Source organism: Odontomachus brunneus, unplaced genomic scaffold, assembly GCF_010583005.1.
Source record: "Odontomachus brunneus isolate Ranch 3 - 2012 unplaced genomic scaffold, Obru_v1 Obru_scaffold_054, whole genome shotgun sequence".
Lineage (NCBI taxonomy): Eukaryota > Metazoa > Arthropoda > Insecta > Hymenoptera > Formicidae > Odontomachus > Odontomachus brunneus.
Window position 1 is genome coordinate 565,367 of NW_022639504.1, and position 27,307 is coordinate 592,673.

Here is a 27,307-nt window from a genome sequence, read left to right on the forward strand (position 1 = left end):
GTAATTTTCCCCTCCGACGAATTGCACCGGCTGCGGCTGTGCCCTTGTATCGCTTTCGGAAATTTGCAGATAGAATTTTTTTTCTCTTTTCACCGTATCGCGTTCACCCGCTGCATCTATATATTCTCTGTCAGTTCTAAATTCTGCACATCGTTACATCTCTCTAAGATATACTCTAATTACCTGAATCTTTGCGGCAAAACTTTAACTTCGAACAGACAGTCTGCCTACGCAAACAGAGCCGTGTTTCGGATGTTCTTCAGTAAGACCGAAGCTCTTTGCACGTTCGTGTCGCCGCGATTCGCGGTGAGCTGTGCGACTTACGCATTTTTGCGCGCTTTTTTCTTAGCCGACTCTCTCACACACACACACACACCCCACTGATCGTCTCATTTTGATCTCGCACAGCGACAGCTCGTCCAATCAAACTTTGAAGCGTTCGAGTATCGCAGAGTCCGAGAATCCCTGATCTATCGAAGTAGCCACGTACACACGCGGCCACGTAAATACGCTCGCATGCTTGTCCGCGACAGTAACGTTCCGTTAACCCATTAAATGCCGAAGTTGCAACTCTGTCGTCCTGTGCGCTTTCGATTTAGAACGTGGAAAGCACAATTCGTCGCGACGCGTCCCCACCCTCTCGTCTGTCTTTCTCTCGCGACGCAATTAATTCTCCGGATGACAATTAATGGGTTAAGTGTGGCTTTCTGGACGCGATGACGGCTCCTCGTGCTACGACCAACAACTATGATTACTTATAATACCTACGTGTAAATACTCAGGTGCGCAGGTGCGATGTCACTCTCGAAAACGAAACGAAATGCAGACGCACGCATGCAAGCGCACACGCCGTTGCGCACGTACATGCGTGCGTCTTACTCGGTTATTGTACTACTTGTTGCATAATACTTGAATGCGCTCGCTAAAATAAGGTATCCCCGCTTGCGAAATCGCTCCCATGTATGCAGATTACTTATTTAATAACAACAACAACGGTACGCGTCCGCGCGTGACGCTTTATATTCAGATCTGTCTTTGGGTACATTTGACGCAGTCCGCGAATGCTCGAAACCAGCGTTTCTCTGAACCTCTGAACCTTCTCTGAACGACAATCACGTTGAACGTGAGGAATTATTGTGCAATACGCGTGTGTATGCACAGAATGTCTCACTCATATGCAGCATTTCCGCAGATTTTCGACTCCGATTAAGCTCCATACGCTACTAATGCGTTATTAAAGTATTGTACTATGGTCTTTGGACACCCTGTATGTGTGTATACATCGTATAAAAACAATAACTAAATAAGGACATCTCTGAATGTCCATTACGATCTTCGAGACCGTAAGAATATTTTCGTATATATAAAAAAAAAAATGTGTAACTTCCCAAAACTCAATTTTCGATCATTTTAAGCAAAATATAAACGAAATATGCGATCATTATAATAAACAAAAAATTAATTACTTAATTCACATTGATTTTCCATTGCTATCTTCGTTATAAACTCAAATTTCTTTTTCTCTTTGATGCAAGGAAAATGTGTCTGCGCGACTTCTCGCCATTGGGAAACGCTGCTTTCGCGCTCTTGTACAGAGACAATGTTTACACGAAGCCGGTAACAAAAGTAACAGCTACTATACTGATGCACCGCATCGTTAAATATACTCTTGTCTATGGTAAACATCTGGAGAAGTTAATATGCGTAAAATGTAAAACCAGGTATTCGTGTGTAAGGCACTGTCTATGCGCTGTCTTGACAGCCTGAAGCTAAGGCCCGATATACACCTGAAAGCCTCGTTATCTAGGAGACAGTTACCTCGCGGTTATTACAGAGGGAAGTTCCTAAGAAAATATCAAGCTTCAACATATACGTGCAAGACGGATAATGTATTCTATATTCGCTATGAGAAGTTACGTATTTTCCGATTTTTCGTTCCATTTCACTTTTCACTCGAGAGAGTTCGTTCCTCGGGAGATTATTTATGATAGATCGTGACAAAGAGATTCTCCAAAGATTTACTTCAAATACGTACAAAAAATATCACTCCACTGCTAAAAAAAAGTGATTACTTAGTTTATCTTATTTTTCTTTTTTCAAGTAATAGTTATCTTTAACGAAGAATATTTTCTTGATAATAGTCTTCAAATATACTCATCATAAATTTTACACAAACGTTTGTTATCATGTATTCGAAAGAAGAATTTATTCTCTTTGCAAGAATATTATAGGAACTTTGTCGACGAAAAAGTTTGCTCTATGCAGTAAGCAAGTCGAGTTTTTGCTTTAGCTTAATATTTTTGATTGAAATGTAAAATTTACTAGAGGTTTCGCTATGTATTTTGAATAAGTCTGACGCTTATGATGAACTTGTGATAAATTTGTGGACGTATATAAGTTTATAAAATACTTGAAACAAGTAACATTTATTTGTAGTATTTTTCAGTATATTTACTGGGATGAAGTGAGAGAAAAATCGTCAAGTAACACCTCGTCGAACGAACGGGGCCGAGCTTTCGAGGTGCACACCGGGCCCAAAAGTCGTTCGCAAAGAAACCTCGGCACGTGGCGAAACGTGTAAACAGTGTCCGTGTAACAGTGTCAGGGGCAGGGGGTGGCTGCGGAGAGAGGATTACGTTGCGGAGCCCCCGGGGTTGCGTCGAGGAGCATAAAAAAATAACTTCGACCCGTTAGTCCTGTGTGAACGAGCGATAGAGATCTCGATAGATAATCTAATGTCCCGTACTGTAATGACTAGAATTCTTCAAGACCGCCGATTTATTTGTCCCGAGAGGCGACTGACCGGGCTCCACGTAAAAATACGAGCCCTCTTACCCACTCTTACCGAGAAATCCTGGCAAACGCGAGGACCTTTTATACGCGAGGACTTCCTTCAAGCATGAGTTCTCTCTCTCTCTCTCTCTCTTTCTCTCTCTCTCTCTCTCTCGCCTGCGAAAAGTTCCTCCACGGTAAAAATCGTCAAAAAGTTTGTCAGGTCTTTTTGTACGCGAAGATCTTGTCTGTTGCTTTTCCCGTACTTTGTTCGCAGTTAATATCCTGCACGTATTTTCTCTCGCGTATAAGACCTTCGGCTAGGGTCCGGGTCCTCGCGTTTGTGTGTTCGCCGCTCCCAGGAAGATCCCGCAGACGGTGCAGGCAAGACCCCGGGATCGGCGAGAGTCGCCCCTCCTGTGCCCGTCTCTCTCTATCTCACTGTGACGTATACGTAACGCGGATCCTTAACGTATATCTCACTGAATTCGCCTCTTCGGCGCGCCTAAGGCGCGCGAACACGCGGTCCGCTAATGTTTAACACAATCGCCAATTGCGTGGAAACACACTTAGCGAAGATAAATACACGTTTACAGCGAAGCTAGACACATCAATTTCCGCGGGAACGCGTCTCTAAATGACTCCGGCGCTGGTAGAATTTTTCAGGTTGCTTTTGCATAGCGAATTGAAAGAAAACTTGGCGAGGCGCGCGTCTGCGCCTCGATCGCCGAATCAATCAATCGAGAAGCGCGACTATCCACTACTTTCCAGCGAGTCATAATACAGGTTGTACCCGAAATACGCACAGCAAGATCTCCAGCTCACCGCAAGAGCGACGAAGCTTCGAGTCGGGTACAGCCTGCACAGGAAGCACGGCGGGTGAAAAAGATCAGTTGATCTTCAACGAGGCCAAATAAGAAATTGCATCTGAATTGAATTATTTGGATTCACTTGGAGTCGTTACAAACAGAGCCATCCTCGTTGACTTTACCTTTGCTTCGCAAAAATTAGCCGTTTCTTTCCACCCTCGCTCTAGCTCCAATTTCTCTTCTATCTCGCGTAATTTCTGTGTACGATACGAATTCGGAATTTTTCAAATTTTTCTTTTCTCTTTTCATTCGATTTCCTGCATCTGATCTCCTTCACCCACCGCCATTATACTTGTTAGCTGTAACGAGCTTGCGAACCGCCGACGATTCTGTGGATCGCGAAGTGTCTAAATGCGTTACCAACGAAGATACATAATTATTCTTCCGCACGGTTATAATATATAAATATTTATAATAATAATGCTTTAAAATACCGCAGAGTAGAGAAATTCATTTTGCGTACCTTAGCCGGACTTAGACTCATTTGACTGAAATCAAAATACACCCAAGTACTCAAAAAGGCGACCACATCGTCACACTTTTCCCGTTAAATTAGTCCGTCCGCGTAACAACCGACGTCCTCTTGGATAAACGATATGTAAAATTATAAAAAAAAAAAAAAAAAAATGGAAGGAAGAAAGAACAAACGCTTCGAACTTTATTCGTTTGGGAGAAAGAGAATGAGGTGCAAGATATCAGCAACATCATTACGTTTGACATTGCGACATTGCGTTGACTACGAACTTACTCTTCTACCATCTCGAGCGATAAACACGTTTGTTCTCAGCAAACAATGCTGACTCGCGTGATGATTCCTCCGAATTGAAGATCAACTTTTCGAGGAGGGCGCATCCTCTGAAGATGAACGTGTTTCCTCGCACGTGTCGCGAAGAAGAAATCAGCAAGCAAGCAAAGAGGCGCATAGAGGAATCCTTCCTCTGCGAGAGATTTTTTATCCTTGAGATTTATATCCTTTTACGTCATTTTTTTCGGATCTTTTCAAGAACGCCGATCGCGGGCGACCGTCACCTTAACGCCGTATTCAGAACTCGAACACTATTCGCCTCTCCCGAAAAAGAAAATTATTTTTTCTGTTTGCCTTCAATCTGAAACTAAAGAATACAAGTCCACAGAAAGGATAAGCGATACGTCAAATCACCGGAACGTAGATCATTTCCCCCGTCAACGGGGCAAAATTCAATCGTTCACGACAAAATTATTCGAGCTCATGATGTGGAAAAGAAATCTGTAAGGTGACGAGTCGCCATTGTCGCGATCGATCTTCTAAAACAACAACCTCTCGCACAATAAACGCACCGCGAAGTACGCCTCCGCGGCAAGGTACAGCTAAAGCGACGTCGTTCGACGTTTCGGGCGTTCAATGATAGCGTTGCGATCGTCATTATACATCGTGTATCGCGGTTACGGTGGACGCTCTCTACGAGTCCAATTCGCTTTTCGGGCTGCGCTGCCTCGAGTGCATCGTTTTCGGCCAATGCATTTGGTGTTTCAGGCGCATGTGACGGCGCAGATCGGTTCTACGACTGAGAGTGGTGTGGCAGAGGATGCAGGTCGTCTGGTTGCGATGCACTTCGAGGTGCTGGGTCAGCGAAGCGAGGTGCCTGTAAACGTTTCCGCAGATTCGGCACGGAAAACGCCCCGGGCCCTGCATCAACGCCTGACCGGTTGTATCGCTTCCGTGCTTCCGATTGCGTCCCACCCCCCCTGCAACACATTAACACAGCCACGTGACCCGCCGGTTCCTCACAATTATCAACGGATTATAGTGGTCACAGGGTAGGAAGAAGCTGCGGGTGGACTCGGCTGGAGACGGGACTCAAAGGTGAAGGGTCGGGACACGGCGAGGGTGAAGGGGCACGATGGTGACACGTTAACACAGGCCATCCATTGCGAGGGGATCGTCAGTCGATTACCGAGCAAGAAAGACTCTGGCGTCGAGGCCTCGAGAACTTTAACCCTTTGTCCGGATGGCATAGCTTTGATACGAGCCACCACTGTCGCGGATACGAGAATTCAAGATGCGCGAAGAGAAAGAAACTTTCCCCGATCGAGACCCGACTAATCAATTTCGTCAGCGGAGCGGGGACAAAATGGAGATATACTTTCGATGCGCTGTTCGCGCCAAACTTATCGGCCTCGACAGAAAAAGAGATCGGATGAGATCGCTGAGCCGCGAGTAAAGGGTTAAAAAAGAAAACCACACTGTTCTGCCGCGGCTCGACGAGGAACGCGCATTCGTTCATTTCTGGTTCTGGGGCGATTCGTGTGGGGTCAACGTGCACTGTATTATACCGATGTGTTAGCAGGGCGCCGGGTAGGACGCCCCCGAAGAGCACGCGATCGACTGATGATCCTCCTCGAAGTATGTGTGTGTGTGTGTAAAGTCTACCCCCTTTGAGAGACCGGCACCCGGCCGAGGCTAATCTCAGGGGCCCGCTGTGCCGATCGAAATCTGAGCGTCCAATTCGTCTCTAATACACAGTACAACAGTTATCAGATCGTCATGCACGATATCTCGCTCATCTCGTTCAACCCTCATTCGGCTTTCACCCTTGCTGAAGAAGAAGCAGCGTTGGGCAGCGATCGCGATCGACCGATGAAGCGATCGTGAAAAGTTGCAGAAATCAAACTCTTTAATCACACTGAGAGAAAGGTTCATAATCCGACCAAACATTAACAAACCAATATACGAGGGCAGAATGAAAAGCGGTGCGAATTCGCGTGTTTAAAAAATGATGCTGATAAAACTTAGTATGTAAAGTTCCGCTTTGTCATATGTTGGTGTATCAGCATCGTTGGATTCAAGTGCATTCAATTAAAAAAGATTGTGTCGAAAAATAAAAATAAATTTCCATTGTAAAGGAAATTCTTTCATTTTCATTTTCAATCTTAACTTGATTGGAAACCTGACTGAATGGCTTCAAAGACGATCTGATATGTTGCTTGAGCGGAATATACGTTCGTTAATAGAGGATTTTTCTCTCAGTGCACGACTGATCGTCTGGGCTCTCGTTTTTCACGATCGTAGTCGCGATTGCAAAAATTGTCCGCTCTAATTTCCTTTTTCTTTTCTTTCTTTATCCGGTAATCGTTAACCCGACGATCACTCGTCGCACCCAACACTGCCCAAGACATACACAAGTCACAAGTGCAATCAATATTGCCCTAGGACGTATTGTACAGTTAGCATCCTGTTACGATACGATCGTAGACATACTGTAACAAATAGGATTATACATAGTTACATCGTGAGCACAACGAGCAGATCTCAACGTGATTGTCGTGCCGATGTTCATTATGATTGGCGGACAACGGCACCGCGACATAAGCGGCATATATATATGTGTACGTGGTTAGACTCGCTTGAAATTCACAGCACAGGTTGGCTAGATTATTATGTGAATCGTAGGTAGGTAGGTGGGTGGGTGGGTGGGTGAGTAGTCGGGGTGCAATTGCCGCACAACTCTCTCGGCCACTTAGCGCTGTGTCTCATCACGTGTTGTTCCCCGACACGTGTGTTGCGTGAAACGACGAAAGCGCAAAAGCGATCCCATTCACTCGGTCGTTGTCGTTGTCGTTGTCGTGGTCGTCGCCCGTTGTATTATTGCGCGCCGCGACGCGACGTACGTGCAGTTTGTGCTCCAAAATAAAGGAAAAAAAAATGAGAAAAAAACAGAGAACAAAGAACAAATCAACTTAGGACGAGGGGCAGGGGGTGGGGGCTGGGATACAAAGCAGTGTGAATCCAGAGTACACAAGAAAGAAATACATACGATACATGAGAGAAGCCGGAGAGACGTTTTTTTTCAGCGTGAAGGAAAGAGGAGAATGTCTCACTCAACGGTTGGAATTCACGTGTTTCTTTTCTTGTTTTTTCCTTTTTTTTCTTTCTTTGCAACTTTATTCACACATATGTCCACTTACATTATTAGCCTGCATAAGCCAAACATAGGAGAGATTACGTAATTGATATTTTATATTATATTATTTTATATTATTTTTATGTATACATATATATGTCTCATCTCTTTCTTCTTTTATAAATAACGAACTAAGGGAATATCAATTCGTTCCTATGGGACAATTAATTAGTAACGATCTTGTACTTATCTCTTATCAATTCGTGGCAAATCCGAGGAATGTGCACATTCGCTTTCTCTCTCTCTCTCTCTCTCTCTCTCTCTCTCTCTCTCTCTCTCTCTCGTAACAAAATAGTGTTGTAGTCTCGTATTGGTGTTACGCGTGGGCGCGTGCGTGTGTATGCAACATATTACACACAGCCGTGAACACCGTTACTTTCGACCAATTACACGTACACGCGCATCATATGTGTGTATGCGTATATATGTATAAATATATAAATAAAACGCGGGAGTAAATATATATATATATATTTTCTTTATTACATTTTTTTCGCGCGTGTGTGTATATATATTATATATGTATATAATATATATTTATCCTTTTTTCCTCGAAAAAGAGAAGAACTTAAAACAAGCGACACCACATAAGGTAACTTAGGTAAAAGAAAATTTGACGCAGAAGCAAATAAATTAACGTTAACAGCATCCGAACCGCGGCACACGCGCACGCGGCGTACCGTTCAGCAAAGTTTAAACTAACGTGAGGATTATGCAACCAGCGCGGTAAACCGGTTTAAGGCTACGTTAAACCGAATCTTTTTCGCGTCCCGCGAAATACATTTAACGACCAGTTCCTCTTTGCGCGATAAATTGAAATTTCCCTCCTACGGTTTGCGCTACGTTTCTCTAGCAAGTTAATTAGAACAGAGCGTTCTAGATTTACTGGGATTTACCGGGGGATACCTTTCAGCCGCGGGGATATTAAATGTAACTTTTAAAGAGGAATCCAATGCCGACGATGAAACTACCAACGATTTGACTTGGGACTAAATTCTTCGCAAATAAAACTCTCGCAAATAAATAAAATCTGCTTGATTAGTTTAATTCACAGCAAGTTCAACGAGCATCTCGCGCGAAACTTTATTCTCGACCACAACGAAACGTCAGACGATCGTTTTACGTTCTTTAACTTTCTTGAAAATAAAATCGAAAATAAAATTTATCCTAAACGCCCTCGACAGGATTCACGACTGAAAGGTGCGTTCGAGAATGTAAATCGACGTAACTCGACGTGAAGTTTCTCAGACAGATTTGGAGAAAAACGCGCCCGCCCCCCAATCGTCTCGTTACACTACAGCCTAAGCGAACGGATCATTTCTCCGACGAAGAATTATCTAACATATACGTCTACGAGTTGGAATAATTGAACTAGTTGTAATTGCACTAAGTTGCGTTCCCGTTCGCAAAGCAGCGTCGATCCGTCGCACTCGTCACAGCTACATTACGACTTTGGTACTTCGTTGGCGAACACCGTTCCCGAACGAAAGAGATCATATATTGCGGATGGGGTAATAATCGTTCAATAAAAACGAACAGTAGCCTCTCTTTCTCCCTACGCAAAAGGATCACTTGCAATGTCAGGCATTAACCGATGAGAATTTTCTTTGATTTTCTTTGATAACTAAAATAATCGGCAAATCCACTATCAAAATTCAATCAATCATCGTATAAAGAATCACAAATATCTTCATCGATCTACGAGACTATTAATCAACTATTAATCAAGTATAAACTTAAAACTTTGATGCGTGATTGATTGCACGTTGATTACACATGCAAGACGACTGATTCATTTCCGCTATCGACTTGCCGGTTATTTCAGTTCAAGAAAATTTTTCATCGAATAACGTCCAACACCGATTGCTTGTACTTATCGATAGTCACTTTCCGCGTCGTATGACTCGATTAAATCTGCCGTCGATTAAACCTAACACGCGCAGGATGTTGAAAAGTTGCATTTTTTCACACCCCAACGCTCGTACAGTACTGTCCATAAGTTCATAGATATATCAATACAATATAGACCCTTTAAAACTGTTATATATATTAGTTCTTATAGAGAGATGAACTATATAAATATATATATTATTATTATATTTTCCAAATAATTTTACGTAGTTTTCTTGTAATTCTTGTCCACACACATATTCGCGAACTTATGGACGGTAGTGTAATGTTCGAATAAATAAAATTGCTCGTCGTTATACGGACGTAGCTGTATGTACGTGTATTCTTATCAAATATATTCAGTATTTAAGAATTCAAAATAAAAATCACGTGCGTGACTATCGATGAGCTCCGAGACTCTATTTGAAGATGGGGCGAAGAGAGAATCCTCCCTAGCGCATGATCGTGTATTTGATACAGTCGCGAAGTCGGAGCTGATTAAAAAGAAAAAAAAAAAGGAAAAGAGAAACAAACAATAACGACAACAAAAATAAACAAAATAATAATAATAACACAATACGGCATACTACGGTAATTCCCTTAATGTTGCACTCCCGTCACGGGCTAAAACTAAATAAAGAAAAAAATTCAATATATATGCGCTATATATTATGTATTAGATATTATTAAATATATACTCTTTTGGCAAGTCTCTGAGCTTAAAAACTAGGGCACGTGTGAGTATGCGTAATATCATCAACGCAGATCGTGCCTCGCGATCTGCGATCGATTTAAAAAAAAAAGAGGAAAAAAACGAATCCCGCGGAACGTTAAAACGCGTCGGCGCATGGCAACTAAGAGAATTAACCTGTCTGAGACGCCGTCTGCAAAAGCGCGATGAAAAGTGCCGACGCGTTCAACTAAAAAACATAATAATAATAATAATGGCACAGAACGACTAATCGTTATCGCGTTGCTCCTCGATCGTGGTAAAAGTGGTGTCGATAGACGCGACAGATTGCTCTGCAACTGTCACTGTCGATGTGATACAGTGTAAGATACGAAATATAATAAAATGCATGTAAAGAAGTCGAATAAAAGATTATAACGCGTGCCTCAGGACGAGCATACAGAAGTGACTCGTTTGCATCTTCGTCCATGAAACTTCCCGACGCGCTCGAAACATTCATAAAACAGGGATCAGAATGACGAACAAGTTCATTGTACTAGCAATTATACCACGATCAAGCGCCGATCGCCGGTCTGCGTCCGATTGAGCCGGCGATCTGACGGTAACGGAGAATTTTCTGTCGATCTTTTGCATCACACGAAAAAAATGCACATTCCTCCTTACGCTATTAAGTACTGAACTGATCTGACTAGATAAAATAAATGGTTTCCGCTTTCCCTCTGTGTCTTTGGTTACAAAATTGTGTCCTCGTACGTGTGTATGTGTGTGATCCGATGAATGTGTGCGTGTGTACGTATATAGGTGTGTATGCGTGTCTGACTCACGCGCGTGTCTCTTCTTATGTGCATATACACATATAGATACATATACATACACATATGTGTATGTGTACGAATGACTAGGGTAAAGTTTTTTTTCTCCTTTAAGACAGACATAATATAATTTTTCCCCGTCGGCGACTCCCTAGAGCAGGATAGGTGATCCGACGCTCGACGATGTCGTCAATTCTTTCGTACTTCATATCCTTTCATCCCTCTCGCGATCACGCGTTCACGTTTACGACCGATCTGATCGCGCCGTAGAACGATTAAATTCGAGGAACACGAAAATAAAATATGGCATGCAGGCCGCACTCTTCTGTCCGATTGCTCGATAAAATTAATTCAATATATATGATGTCATTTAAATATATACATACATATATATATATATATATATATATATATATGTGTGTGTGTGTGTGTGTATATATACATATATAAATAATTTTATATATATATATATTTATATATATATATATATATATATATATACATATAATATATTCAAAAGTATGTGCTAACAGCCTACAGAATTGCAATCGCCAGTTAACAACCGATAACGAAGACGTTCGTCGTTTATAGGGCAGAGTAAAATAGCGAAATCTTTGGCCCAGAGTCTAGCGTATTGTTGTGTTGCGTGACTGAAACAAGGCACCGTATTACGATGGATCTTGATCACGACTGCGTTAAATACCAATCAAAAAAATAACAATGATGTAACAAAAATCCCATTGGCGAACCGCTCTTCTTCTTAGCCGTGCGACTGATTTCCCAAACCTGCGATCCCAAACAGCACAAATTAATAAAAGATATCTTCAGGACGTCCACAAGACGTGTAAAAGAGATGGGACGTCTTTCAGACGTCTTGAAGACATCTTTTAATAGATTGTGCTATCGAGGATGCTTCCACCTGCGGCCGAGCCAGTCGCGAACTGTTTCTACTGCGCTAGTCCAATCGACCGACTGCAAGGACTCGAACAAACGAGCCACTTTCTAGCATCATACAAAAGCGCCACAGATCTCTACGAGCTACTTTGTGGCGCCACAAAGAAACGCTTCAGAATGTCATATATAAAAGCACAAATCTGTCACAAGACTGAAACCTCTCACAGCGCTCGATGGGACACAAAGACACAAGGATTTCATATTGCACTGAAACTTTGTGTCCCGTGTGGTCTTGTGACATAAGTTTGTTCTTTTACATATATACTGAAACGCTTCTCTGTGGCGCCATAAAGTAACCCGTACTAATCTGTGGCGCCACAAAGTGACTTGTTCAAGCCCTCAACCACTCAAACGCGCACCCCCAAAGTCGAGTGGTTTCCATTGGTCTCGAAGCATTAAAAACTCGTCAATCAATCGGAATTGATTAATTAAGTATAAAACGCGCGCGCGCGCGTAAAGACGTCGTATTACTCTCTCGTACTGCTCCGACATAAATTACTTTCCATACACAAACGACTTAAAAATCTCGCGTCTCCGGCGGTGAGGGCGACGATTCGACGAGTCTCACCCCTTCAAGGACACGATCGCGACGGGTGGAATCGAGACATGGTGGGCATGATTGCTTGAGGAAAAAAAAAGAAACGCGGCACCTTCTCCGAGTTCGCGTCGTGCTAATTAATCGCGATCCGGCGACGGAGGCGGCGGGAGGACGAGGATCGCCGGAGGATCTACCCTCCTTTTGCGTCGACGGGACTTGTCGCACTTTGGCGGGCTGCCGTCTTCGCACTAAGGAATAGGACTAGAGGTGATCCTCTCCACGCTGCTCTCCCTAATGCGTATCGTCGTGTAGGTCGTGGATGCGTCGATGTTCGTGGGACTGTCGCTGGTGTTCTGCTGGTCGATCGTCGCGGTCGACGCCACGGGGATCGGCGCCGGCGTCTCGGCGCCGCCGACCCCCGGCGCGCTGACGGTGGAGGCGGTGGAGGAGGAGGTGGCGGTGGTGGAGGCGACTGTGGTGGCGGTGGTTGCAGCGGCGGCGGCGGCGGCGGCGGCGGCGGCGGCGGCGGCTGCAGCGGTGGTGGCGGCGGTGGCGGTGGTGGCGTTAGCGAAGGCGGTGATCTCGACGCCGTGGCGGTTCTTCAAGTGGCGCTTCATGTGCGTGGTGCGGCTGAGCACTTTGTGGCACACCGGGCACTGGGTCGTGCCCTTGTGCATATTCATGTGTTTATACATCGAGTCCCGATTCCAAAACGCTTTACCGCAGAGTTTGCACGAGTGCGACGGCTGTCCGATGATCACCGTGCGTACATCTAAATCAGACACAAACGTTTCTACATCCCGCAGCAGCAGCAGCGCGCGCGCCGCTGCGCCTCTCTTCTCACGCGCCTGCTCCCCTCGTCTCTCCTAGGGAGCCTATTTATCGTTTACGTGTGTACACGGATTTTTGCCTTTTGGTGCGCGACGCGCCGCCGAATTGTTTGCACGCGATTTGCACGAATGTTGTCCAGGTTGTCGCGAGGGAGCGGCACGGTGAGATTCGCGACGGGACGCGTTTCTCATCTCGCGACAATTTCACGCGACAACGCGACGCTTTTTTCTAAGGGGAATCCTCCTCGTTGCGCGGATTGCGCAAGAGCAATTTCTTGCGTTTACTCGCGACGGTACGCTGTGAGGATATACTCACGTGCGTGTGTGCGTGTTTGTGTGTGATTAGAATTTAAGCGGAAAAGGAACTTCAAGGGTACTGACGAATGCACGAGTTTGGAGTATCCGACATGTTACTATACTTGATCGAGAACTATTTTGTTCGAACTTTTGCGTCGATTCAAATACTTTTGCAGTCGTTACACACACAGGAGCACAGCAAACTCGTCTCGTCGTGGATCACGGTACGCGACGCTGCGAGTACAACGGTGTCTTCGATGTTAAAGAGAAAAGAGCAGAGGGACACCAAGAAAAATCGTACATCAGTAGCAAGCTACTCGTTACACTTGTGAAAACAATCTCGTTCAGCTCTCGTTTCTCTACCTACTTTTCCACTCACTCACTCGGGTCCGAAGTAAACAACACGAGTAACAACAGCAATCAAAAGAAATAAGAATAAAATTTAAAAAAAGAAAAAAAAAGAAATACAACGCACACGTGAGAGTTGCAAACAAGAAAAGAAAGGAAGAAAGAATAAAAAAAAATAAGAAAAAATAAAGAATGAGAGAAAGAGACATCAATCACGAGAAAAAATGTGTGACAACATACATGATATTACATAATATTACTCTCGGAGCAGCCATGCTACTGCGAACTGTGGATACGACGGCATAACGTACAGCGTAAATAGTAAATGTGACAGATTTCAAATGAGAGGTTGAAAAACAGAGTGTATACACGTACAATAAAAAAAAATGTTCAATATACATGCATAATGTGGTCGGGACGGGATCTAGCTCGATCGAATTGACACTGCGAGCCTAATTCGGGCTCGGAAGTTCATGGACTCGACATTTGCTGCCAATCGCATGTAATGTGCAGTGAACCGACAATCATATATATTCCTTTCGATCGCACACCATTAATCGGACGTGTGAGTCGCATTCGCGACTCTAGCCTAACACCTGTGTAGGGCGACCTGTGCTATTATATCCTGCGCGACTCGTCGTGAGTCGTTGTCACCTGCACGTCGTTCGACAAAAGTTTCGAGCCGACGTACGAGTCACGTACGTTGGATCGTTTTCTCGCTAGATTCCGCGACGAGGCAAAATTTCGCCAGGACGAAATTCCAAGACCTCGAGACCACCTGGAGATATCTGCGCGCGGATTTTGTCTCGTCGCGTTCGACGAACAAGCGCTGTCACGTGATTCACGTAATCGGAAATCATTTGTCATTGCATTCCATCGGATATTCGTTATGTCGAAGTTTTATCGGCTGAAGGATTTGCAGAGGATCCATGCAGCGAGAAACGTACGTACGAGCGCGCGTTCTCGGCCTCAAAGACACCACTCGTGTGTGTGATTCTCACATGATGGCTTTATTTCCAGAATGCAAAGTACAATAGAAACGTATTCGCCCGGCGTTCCGTGTGGGTCTGTGTACGTGTTACATGTCCTACAACTATGTTCAGTACGTAATTTGCGCACAACACGATACGGACTGCGATGGACATTACATGCAGGAAGTAAAAGAGAGTCTCTGCTGCTGAGAGACACTCGTACTCAAGAAAGTCTATCGTTCTCGAGAGAGTAAATTAAATCAAACGACATCCAGTCTCAGTAAAAGGGAAACAATTCAACCACGAGAAATAATTATTTCGATCTATGCTAGAGACGATCGCCTCGAGTATCTCAATGAAAAACTATCTCCGCAATAGAGAATGTGTTATAATACAAACTATGTATTTATATGTATATATAAAATGACGCAGTGATGAAAGATTTCCTCGCAAGCGAGAGGCTTCACAGGTTTTTACGAAAGAGAGAGGGAGAGAGAGAAAGGAACAGAGAGAAAGAGAGAGAATGTGCGAACCGTGAAGCCGCGACCGAGAGATCCGTCATACACTCGACTTCGTCGATTGTCTCGAAAGGTCACAATGTCGCAAATAAGACCTCGTACAACAAAGATCTACTTTACATCGATGCTGCCGCCGCTCTTTACAAGTTTCTGCGAGTCGCATCGATTAAATATACGACAATTAGATATACGACGATTAGATATACGACGACGAGACCGACTGAACCGATCGCGGCGGAAACGTAACGTTCAAGTAACGCGATTTTAACATCTCGACGTCGACGCGCACAATTGTACCTTTCCGGATATACATAATTACTTATATTGCATAGAAGATATATGTAATATACATATATAACATACAATGCATATACAATATGCATTATAATGTGTTATTATTAAAGAGAAAAAATCTTATTTCTCATCTTTAATAATTATTAAAGAGAAGAAATTTTTTTTCTTTAACAATACGTATATATCACATATCATATATATATATATACATATTATTATATATATATATTAGATATATAAAATATATGTGTGTAACACATATGAGAGAGAAGACGTCAGGTATACCTCTTCCTTTTTTTATGTAATTTAGAGGGTAAAGCTGCCGCCCCTTCTCCCGAGATGTGCGAGTCGTCACTCCTTTGTTAATTGACGAGGCTTTGAACAGCTCTCGTCTATCGTCTATCTAACATTTTCACCTATACACGCAGTGTTCCGATTTCCACCGAGTAACGGTGCACCCACGTATTAAATCGACATGTGGATCTCTTTGTCGCGCGTCGAATCGAGATCGCATTGTACGTAAGTCGTAAGTAGAACTTAACACGATCAGTCTAGTCGGGGACAGGATACGATATTCTTACATGATATCTAGGTACCGCGACAAAAACCTAACATCTATACGGAGAAAAGAGTTTGGTTGGATTGGCCAAATGTCTGATAAAAAATGAACGAATCAGAGAAGAGTACAACTTATGAATAGTTGCAAGTTTTGGTTAACCAGAATCTTGTTAACTTGAAGACAAAATTCTGTTCGTTAACTAACCAGAATTCTGGTTCGTTCGTCTTTCACCAGATATCTGGTTAATCCAATCAAATTGTCTTTCTCCGTGTATGAACGACGCAATTTCACATCTATATACACGATGTCAACGCGAGCGGCTTTGTACCTCGCGAATATACATAATTACATGTCAGAGAGAAGAGAGAGAAACATCAGATGGGTCTCTCCTTTTTTTCAAATGCTGTTTAAGGCTCTTGGCCCCTCACATTGTCTATCTCTTTTTAATGACGTCAAAAGTGCGAAAATGCATGCTAAAAATTCTTGCAAAATACATTGAAATAAAAATATATATCCATAAAGTAACACTTGCAATCGATTAAACAAATTTGTTATTCCGTGCACTTCTCCTTTGCTCTAACAATCAATAATTTATTGTAAATTAATAGAATAGAAATAAGCGAAGAAATAGATTAAGAAGACGAATTGTATGTCACGTTAATTTACGACAAATTATTGATTATTAGATCAAAAGGGAAGTGCACGGAATATCTTATAAATTTATTTAATTGATTGGAAGTGTTACTTTATGGATATATATTTTTATTTTAACATATTTCGCAAGAATTTTTAGCATGCATTTTCTCGCTTCTGACGTCATTGAAAAAGAGATAGATAATGCGAGGGGTCAGGAGCTTTAAGGAGGAACTGCCGCTCGAGAGAAATCGCACAAGTCGCCACTAGTTCGCTAATTGACGAAGCTTCGGGCGGCGATCTATCGTCGTCTGTCACCCGACATTTTAACGGAAACACCTCGCGATGTTCTGATTTCGCCAAGCAGTGGTGTAAATCGACGTGCAGATTGTTGCACGTTAAATCGAAATCAGTTCGCTCTGCGCGAACTGTAAGTAAAGCTTAACAAGGTCAGTCCAATCGAAGTTGAACTCTATAATGTTTCTACGATATATCTAAAGGCAACACACGCGCATGCTTCTTAAGAGTCTCGTACTTTTGCGAAAGTTTCGCAAAAAAATCCGATTCGTGAGACTCTGGTTGAATGCGAGATGGACGCGGATGAAAACCGGACCGTCTTTACTATCGCGCGTTTATGTTACGTTGCTAATTGTCCGCGAATGCCGGTCCTTCGCATACAGGATAGGACTCTGATTGATCGTACGTATCGATATTAAAATATTCAGTCGTTATGCGTTGAAACGACCACGGCGAGGATCTCTCTCGTCGTGAATGGCAACATGCGACGTCGCGGGTTTGAAGATACGCGAGCACGAATCCTCAGTAAAATTATCAAAACGACGAAACTGATGATGGTTAGTCGTTTGGGAATAAACGATTTATTAATCGAGCACGATATAAAGAATGACAAAACGAAAAGACGTCGAGAAAACAGCAGATATCTAGAATTTGACGACCGCAAGCGTCAAAGCAGAAGATTGCTTGAGAACTCAAACCACCGTCGGCCGGATGAAAGTCTATGCACCATCCGCGAAAAACCGGATGAATCGTGCTGTAATCGCAAAAAAACTAAAGAAAATGAACATATACGATGCACTCTATGTGATTACGAATACCACATTGTGCTAAGTACTAACAATCAACGAGAAGTATATATTTAAGTGACAAAGACTTCTCTGTATCGAAAGAACCGCAAGACAAAATGTTGGTTCTGTACTAATCCTGAAAATTTCGGAGAATTTAAAGAACCGACGGAGTATCTTGGGAAATAATACACTGAACAAGCTATTGTTCTATCTTGGCATGTTATATTGTTGTCGAATCTTAAAGGAAAATTCATGTCAGAATTATTCAATGTTTGATTATCTCAATTATCTACCTGCGTTTAATCTTTCTTCTTTATTTCAATTAACAAAATATTAATTATAGAGTATATGATAAGCAAGTATTAAACGACCTAATAAAGATGAATGAATGAATGAAATGAAATAACAAACTGCTTCTTTAAAAAAAATAAAGAAATTGTAAATAAAAAAAGTTTGTTTTATTTACCCAATATAAATTATATTCAAAATTTTCTTATCTCACCATTTTATCTGCAGTTAAGTCAATTGCATAATTGATACACTGCATGCTGAAATTAAGAATAAAGATTTAACGTAGACAGAATATTGAGATAAGTAGATGTTAAATAATTCTGAAATAAATCCTTCTTTAAGACTCAACATGGAGAAAATGGCAGTGGGTAATCGTCAGGGTAAAATAACAGCTTGTTTAGGATCGACTTTTCCAACTTCTTAATTAGCTAACTAACAGTTCAATCGTATGTCTATCTAATTTGATGGAAAAACAAAGACAGACATATATTTTGAGTCTGTTAGTCTGACTGTTAGTCAGTTTACCAAGAGGTAGGAAAAATCGACCCTTAATATTATATCTCGAGATTCTCCGTTCATTTCTCCGGGTAATCATGATCGTTCTCGAGCAAACTCGAAGCGACCGAACTCCTCGACACCCTCGAAAAGGAACAAGCATCTCGCAGCTCACAGCTGCGATCTGCCGATCTCTCCAGTTTTTCGCAGGCAACGATGGACTAGCCGACCGACAGTCCTCGGTGGAGTTCCTCCATCGCACGCTCGCTTTTGCCCTCGTCCCCGCGACTCATTCGCGCGCGTCCACGATCGTTTCGACGTTTACTTGACCCCGTGCACGTTCACCATGTGGCAGCGCATGGTGTACTTTCGCGTGAAGACGGTACGGCAAATCGGACAGACCGTGTCGCCTCTGTGCATACTGCGATGGTGGGCTAAGGAATCGCCACGAGAGTAGCTTCGGCCGCAGACGTCGCACACCCAGCGACCGTTTTCGTCGATGAGCAGCTTAGACCTGCGCCTGACCCCGTCGAGAGCGGGTTGTTGTTGTAGTTGTGGTTGTTGTAGTTGTTGTAGTAGTTGTTTCGGTTGCTGTTGTTTCCGGTCGTAATCATGCTTTGATTCTGCGCACACAATCCAAAGTGTTTCCCATACACACACGGCCTCTGATACTTATATGCGATAGTTTGCGACGCGCGCGCGGGACGTTTTCTTTTTTTACTTTTGTTTTGTATCTGATTCTGATTACTCTTGTCTGTCTGTTTTCTTTTTTTATTTGCGTTTATCTGCGGCTCGTCAGTTTCGCGGTTGCGGCGATTGTTGTCCGATGCGGTCGCTGTCATTTCTTTCATAGCGGGGACGCGACAATGAGAGCATCCGATAAGCACATACCGGTATCGGGAGAATCCTTCCGACGAAACTCGTTTGATCGATACGCTTGGAAATTTGTACACATTCGGGGATGTAAAACTAAATATGAGAGGCGGGAGTTTCAAGTGTACAAGTTAGATTTCGCGTCGGAGACCAGACGTGGAGATCTCTCTATTCCGAAAATTTCACCTAGGATGTATGAGGGGCCGAAAAATCTCACTCAGAGATGGCAAGAGCCTCAAGGGATGTTTCACAGACTCTTAAATACAATTCAATGAAATGGGTTAATCGTATGGTGGTACGGGTATGTGCTTATAGGAAACACGTACAGCTGAAAGAGAACACGATCAACTGTGAGCGTGTTAAATTTCTATAACTGTACGCCGCATCGCGATAGAACGTGCTTTTGCTTAGTGCAGATGTGTGAAAGTTTGGTCTCAGGCCGTCAGGAACACTTTTTAAACAGAAAAATCAGAAGGGGTGACCCATCGCGAAGACATCGCACAAGATCATTAAAATCTGGTGAGAACTACGTTCATCTCGACGAAATACGGCCAATTTTGCGGAATCTATATCTAACATCTCGTAAAAAATTATTTCATCACGCTTTAACAGCTAAATTGCAAAAAAGCGTTTACGTCATCGATCTTTCTGAAAATCTTCATTCTCATAATCATAATGGATAAAACAGCTCGTGATAATCCAATTGTGAGATTAACCGTGTTTGGATTTTGACAAACAATTCGGGATTTCCGCCTGCCAGCGTCCAATAAAATTCAATTAAATCCGCTTCTGATTATTATCACGTCAATTTCATCGACAGGCCACCCCTTCATCATACGTTGTAGTTGTCAACGCATTCTATATCGAGTATGTGTACCGTACAACGATACAACAATCGAGATTCAGTGTTAAGAGCTCGCTAACCACAATGTAAGTAGATATCTATAGTCCCCAATAAGCATGTTCAGTGAAGCCTCCAGCCAGAAACGAAACAAAAGGAGAGTTCTTTGGAATGCCGAAATGTCAAAAAGCTTGCCGGGTACTCGGAGAGACTCATGCGAATTTTCGTCTCGCAGATGCAACAGGAAGAGACGGATTTCCCCCGTGGAGCCGACATCCTGCGATCGCAATAATCGCGCGAATCATAAGGAGACGCAACGACTGTGCAGGTCGATCGTTTTGAACGACCCGCATTCCCATCATACTCGATCGAATCGTCGTTCGTTCTGCTCCGATTCGACGGTCGAGAGATGGTTGTTTCGCACGCCGCTGACACAAGCATACACGACGATTCCTTTCGCAATGTTTTATTCAAAAGTCAAGAGACATCGCTCAGTAAAATATTGAGTATCACTGAAAGCTCCGTAACGTCTAAGTAAGTCGCAAGTTCGTTAGCAAGTGAGCATCGTCGCTAAAAGCGCGATGTAAGATCACACGGAGAGATGCGCGCGGAATAATATATAACGACATTCTGCAGAATGTACGTACGCACACACATTCACTCTAAGCGATTCAACGAGAGACGTCTACGCACAAAATCCGATATATTCTCTGTTCCTGAAACGCGAATTCTTCGAATTCGACGCTGCAAAATCCGTCGGCGATCTGTTTTCTCGTAGCACAGACTTTAATGTAATTGAATATGAAAGGAATTAAGTGTCGGAACTGAATGATCGCGTTTAGAACTGAACGCGCGGTGAGAAAACGGACGCGAGACGAAGCCAACGAAGAATCGCGGAAAATCGACGGTAATGGGCGGCAAAGGGGACGGCGTTTCGCATTTATTTGTTACATGTATGACAATCTTGCGGCTTTAAGCGCGACTTTAAACAGTTCTCTAAAAATCTAAGGATACTTCTCATGGTGCTTGTTATATCTCTAAGCGTCCTTAATGTCATATCCCTACTTCATGGCACGTCATTTTCGATGTAGTCGATGTAGTCAACTTGTAACGAGTGTTCCATAAGTAATACAAAAGGTCTCGCGTCGACCCGACGAACATTCGTGCGGATTCGTTCATTGGTCGAGATAATTCAGAACAATATATTTGTGTAAAAAATCTAACAAAATCTGACATACTGCAATCAAATATCATCCCGGAGGAGACCACCAGCACACCGCTCTCAGATCCCGATAAGAATTTCTGCCGAAGGAACTACCAGAAGATTCGTCGCAGTACTTATGCAACACTGTGTACTCTTCTCAACCTCGGTTCCGACTTCCTCCGTCTCTCCTGTACACGAAGAGCGTCTCACCACACTTCCGGTATATATTGGATTGTGTGATAAGTATATGGAAGAAACAGTATGGTTGGCGCACACATAAATCTAGTTGTGCTGACCAGATGGAATATTGAATCTGGCTAGCACAGATTTATGTAGACCAACTATGCCGTTTCTCCGTGTAGCTTTGGATTTTCTTTTAGGAAATCTTTTGAAAGATCCGAAATTACTTATTACACAAGACAATATTTCGATGCAGAACTCTGATCGATCCGAAGTCGATCTCTCTCCGCTTAGCGCGAGATCGATGGTGAACAATCCGGAAGCTAAACTTATTAATGAATCACGCTAACCAGCTAACTAACAACCGAATATTTGAGCTTCTGGCAATGTTTTCGTTGTTCGTTGCCAGACGTGCGCCGAGGAATCCGTCAGCGGAATATTCGCGATCCACTGCGACGAGATAGCTCGTGTCGCGACGCGATAAACGACGACAAGATTGTGCGCGAAAGGTACGCCGCGCGCGCGCGCGCGAGAGAGAGAGAGAGAGAGAGAGAGAGAGAAAAAGAGAGAGAGAATCGAGAACCGAGGAAGCCCAGCTCGGCCGAAAAGAAAGCCGAGCAATGGGAACAGGGGAAACAGGAGGACAGGTGATCATCACTTTCGAAAGTTCGACTTGGCGTCGACACTGAACGTGTGGTACTTGTGGATGCGCAGCAAGTGTGCCTTCATGTCGTAACTTCGACTGAAGATGCGCTGGCAAATCGGACACCTGGTCTGGCCCGTGTGCAAGTCCTTGTGCAGTGTCAACGACATCGGGTGCTTGAAACCCTTCCAACAAATTCTACAGCGAAACAAGAGGCCGGCGTCCGCCGCACCGCCGGACTGACCATAATCGTCGTCCGGGACGAGCTCGGCGCCGCTGGCAGAAACGGCGTCGTCGACGACGACGGCGGCGGCTGCGGCGTCGTCGTCGTCGCCACCCGCGGCGGCGGCGTCTCCCGCGGCTCGCTCTACAAAGAAACAACAAACACACAACAGTCACCACGCTTTGTCGGCCACTGCGGCGCGTCGGCGTGTGGGTGGCTGGCTGGGCTGCTTAGCCCAGCTGGCAGATGCAGGTGCGGGCAGGTGCAAGCGCCCACGAGAAGCTTCCGTCACCCGGAGCTGGCCAACCAGCCACCCGATACGCCGTGACGATCGCGGGCTAACGGTGACGCGTTCCTCGAAGTCCCTCGACGCAACCACCGCGCTCGTCTGCGCTCGGGGAGAGGCTTATAGCAGCTCTTTTTAACCCGACCTCGTGAATAATCGCTCGTGGCTGCTCGTGGGAGAGAAACGTTCCGTCCCGTCAGGTAGGGTCCGTCTCAAAAGGCTTGGAAGCATTCCTCCGGCATAGTCCACGAAAGTATTCCGTTGTATCTTCAAAGACGTCTGGACTTATAGAAACCGTGGACTCTGGACGTTGGTCTCTGAAGACACTGACTTGCCGTTCTGTATCGTGTTATGGGACACTCTTGTTGTTTTTGTAGAAAAAGTATAAAAAGTTCGTGGGTCCCTCGTAAACAGGCTAAATTTATTTTACTTTCCAACCATGTTTCTTCGTAGGATGTTCTTTTTTGCTTCTCCTATTTTTTCTTTTTTTTTTTCATTATCTCTTGAGAATTCTTTTTCTTGCGAATAAGGTAACACATCTCGAGAATGTGCCTCATCGATTTACACTGCATCATGCAGGGCTCGATATTCGACAAATGCTCATTGTGACAGAAAATAATCTTGCTTATTTCATTTATCAACTCTGCGACTAGATTTTGTGTCAAGAGATACAGAACGAGGAAAGTGCTTCCAATCGCGTTTGAGACGGAGTGATCGCGTCTCGTCTCCTTTCGTCCTTGTTCCTAGCGCCTCTTCTTTTCCTACGACGTGCGTGATAAGCGCAAGCTAAGTAGAGCAAGCCTAATCAGATCAGACAGAGGAAACAGAAGACACACGACACCATTGAAGAGAGATTGAGAAGCTCGTTAAGCCCCCAGGCGATCGAAAATATCAGAGAAGGACCTGTTCCTCATGACTTGACCGGATTTTCAATAACGTAGGCCTTAAGAAAAGCATAGAGTTCTTGAAAATAATACTTTTTTTTATTAATAACGGCGTTTCTCAAGTGCTTTGTAGAAATATTGCCACGAGAAAACTTCATTTGCTTACGCGTTCTCAATCACGTTCGGAACCTATAAAAATCTTAAATTAAATATCTTCAACTTAATCCTAAGAAAAACGGGAAGCATGAGCAATTCTCCGGAAAGAGGATTTCTCTCTAAAGTTTTTTATAATGTTAAAAATTACTTTATGGCATTCCAGTCGAGATGTATATTTGCTTCGAATGTTTTCTGCGATACCTAAGGGGAAACACCACAGTGAAAGTAAAAGGAAAAAATTATCTTTAGGAATATTTTTAACAATGCATTTTTTTAAACAGTCGTTTTAAATGTATTTTATGCAAGTTTTAAAAACTTTTAGATTGTTGTTTATTTGAAAAAACATGTTTTATAATAATCTAGGTAATCTCTAAAATAAAAAAAAAAAACTATCGAAAAACACAAAATAAAAATTTTTAGAAACTACATGAAAGCGACTTCGTTTGTATATATGTAGGAATTTTAAAAAAAGTTTTGTTTTCACAAGATTGATTTTTTGAAATTCCTACCGCGTGATGTTTACCCTCAAATACTGCGATTTTTCGTATTTTTCTCTTAAAGGGGACGGAAGATGAATCACAGTTGAAAACATTCGAATTACGTGAAAATGCTGAAAGCGATCCACGGAAGGCAATTGTTACAGCAAAAATCAGTCTATAGTCATTTGTAGTACCGCGAGGTACGATTGTGCTGTTGTACGATTTGTCTTACGGTCTCAAATGTCATGGAAACCCAAACGACCCTCGAGATTGCAGCAGGGACGTACTTAATACTATTAGGAGATCTTCGGGACTGTGCGGGAGCGCATTATGCACCGTGTTGATTTCGACGATAACTATCTAACGTTTCGCTTGCGCTATCTTAAAAATCGTAACGATTCACAACGAAGTAGCTGCCTCAGTTTCTCTTAGCGTATAGGGAATCGTCACTCTTTGTACTTGGAATTTTCTTAACGAGTCGATTACATCTAGATCCTCACGGTAACGAGATCCTAAAGAGAACGGCGGCTATTCACGCGATAGGTGTGGCTGATCACACGAAATAGCCATCAACACGTCGTTCATATCGATAAGAGAAACTACATATAACAGTCTTACAGAAAGAATCGAAATTAAGTTGACTTTTCGTTATATAAACGTCGTCATTAATGTATCAGATTTTTATCTTCTTTTTCTTCTTGTTTATTTTCGTCATTAACACGTTCACACTACCAGCGTCACATACATGTGTATGGCAGCGATAATTCTTCTTTCTATGCTACACAAACGAACCAAGTTTATTTTACATAATTACGTAAAAAATATATGATGGTATATGAGAAAGGTTTTCCAAACGAACCCTGGTAAGGAACGTGTTAATGACACAATGCCGTCGAGTTTTCAATTTCTCGAGCAAGTACTTTTCAAGCAGACATCACTGCGTTTTGCGCAAGAAATCAGAATAATTGTCAAAGCCAAATTAATTTCGATAGTACTCTGGAGAGAGCGAAACGGTAATCTCGTGCAACGAGATTATTAAACTAACGATGCAATGTCATACTGAGTATCGTGGTTCGTTAAAAATTGCGCTGATCGTCGATCAACGTATGTAACCCTCAACGTATGTAATGCAAATAACAATATACGGTACCTATAAGAATATTTTTAAGATATATATATATATATATATATATATATATATATATATATATATATATATATATACATACATACATACATTATAAACATAATTAGTGAGCATACGTAACGCGTGTTATTCATCGTTGGATAACGCTCTAAAGTTATACTTACATCGTCGTAAGTTATAAACAGAGAGAGATGCTGGTTTAGCAATTAATATTAAACAGTATAAATATTAAAAATTGACGTGAGAGATATGCAATTTCTTCATATGTAATTTCGATATCGATTTAACCAATCGAGCAACAATTCCGCCGACAAGATGCGTGAATGTACTCTCTAAGTTTCCCGGAGTGGAATTTCACTCGAAACGAGTGAAAAATGGCAGTATTTTCACTTGAAGCGATCGTGAAAATGCTGCCAGTCAAAATCGCACGAATAAATAAGATTTCAAGCATAAAGTGGATTCTAATCCCAAACGAGCGAATGTTTCAATCGATTAAAGCGAATATGTTCCTGTCACAGTGGAACACATCAAACACACTCTTTAATTTCGAATGAAATATTCACTGAACATTTCAGAGTGAAGAGTTCACTGTGTGACTGTATTAATAGTCATTACTTGAAGTTTGCCTCACGTGAGATACTTGGATTTTTATTCAGAATTAGATTCAAGTTTTTTAATTAACTTATATGTGTGACTATATCAGTAATCGCAATTCAACTAAGAAACTTTCATCTAACTCTGAACTGAGTATCTTGAGTATCCTAAGTATCTCATTTGAGAGGAGTTTCAAATAACGACTTAATATGAGTCTAAGTGAAAGGTCACTCGAATTCGAGTGGTTCACTCTAATCTTCGAATAAAGTTTCACTCCAAGAAATTTAGAGAGTAACGTAACATAAGCACTCTAAGAAATTTAGAGAGTAACATAATATAAATTTAGAAAATAACGTAACATAGCAGAAACAAGAACACGTTACAGTTAGAGGTATAATCTAAAAGAAAACCCTGATCTTGAGTTAACGCCGCGAACGCGATTTAAGCCACGGGCGTATCGATGTTATAATTTACTATTGATAAATTATATAAAACTGCTCTCATTTCCTTTCAATGAAAAGGGAAAAAGTCGTATCCTTTCAATAAAAAGAGAAAAACCGAATATAACAAATGCATCATGAAAGAATCTAAAAGATAATTTGGCGGATTTGGTGTAATGATAATTAAAGAGAGATGCAATTTCACAACTATTAAATAAAGAAATAAATTCTTTTGCCGATGTAAGACTCGTCGCGATGCAAATTTCTGGCAACGATGATAACTGCGAGACTGACAATACGAATTTCGCGGAACTTCTATTCGAATCGATCAAATTTTCGAGACACTATCGCAATACACTCGAATCGCGTCATCAACTAAATATATTAACTCGGTGACTTCACGCGATTGTTTCATTTCCGCAAAATGACTTCACCCGACACCACATCGGTGTGCTTGCAAGTAACGACTAAGTATGCGAGTACTCGCGTACATATATTTACGATTAACAAAAGCTCTCTCTCTCTCTCTCTCTCTCTCTCTCTCTCTCTCTCTCTCTCTCTCTCTCTCT

At 42.6% G+C, this 27,307-nt stretch overlaps 1 protein-coding gene across 6 annotated transcripts in view; it reads right to left on the reverse strand.

Moving 5' to 3' along the window:
- Positions 1-27,307, reverse strand: part of LOC116845643 (protein bric-a-brac 2-like) — a 39,746-nt gene that overhangs the window by 4,227 nt on the left and 8,212 nt on the right. Inside the window, exon 6 of one of the 6 annotated variants that reach the window (XM_032818589.1) lies at positions 1,057-5,366. The exons of 2 other annotated variants lie outside the window; for them this stretch is intronic. In XM_032818589.1, the coding sequence (XP_032674480.1) occupies positions 5,080-5,366 (287 nt within the window). In that variant the 3' untranslated portion in view covers positions 1,057-5,079. 3 more of the 6 variants (XM_032818586.1, XM_032818588.1, XM_032818587.1) reach the window with 3 other exon arrangements.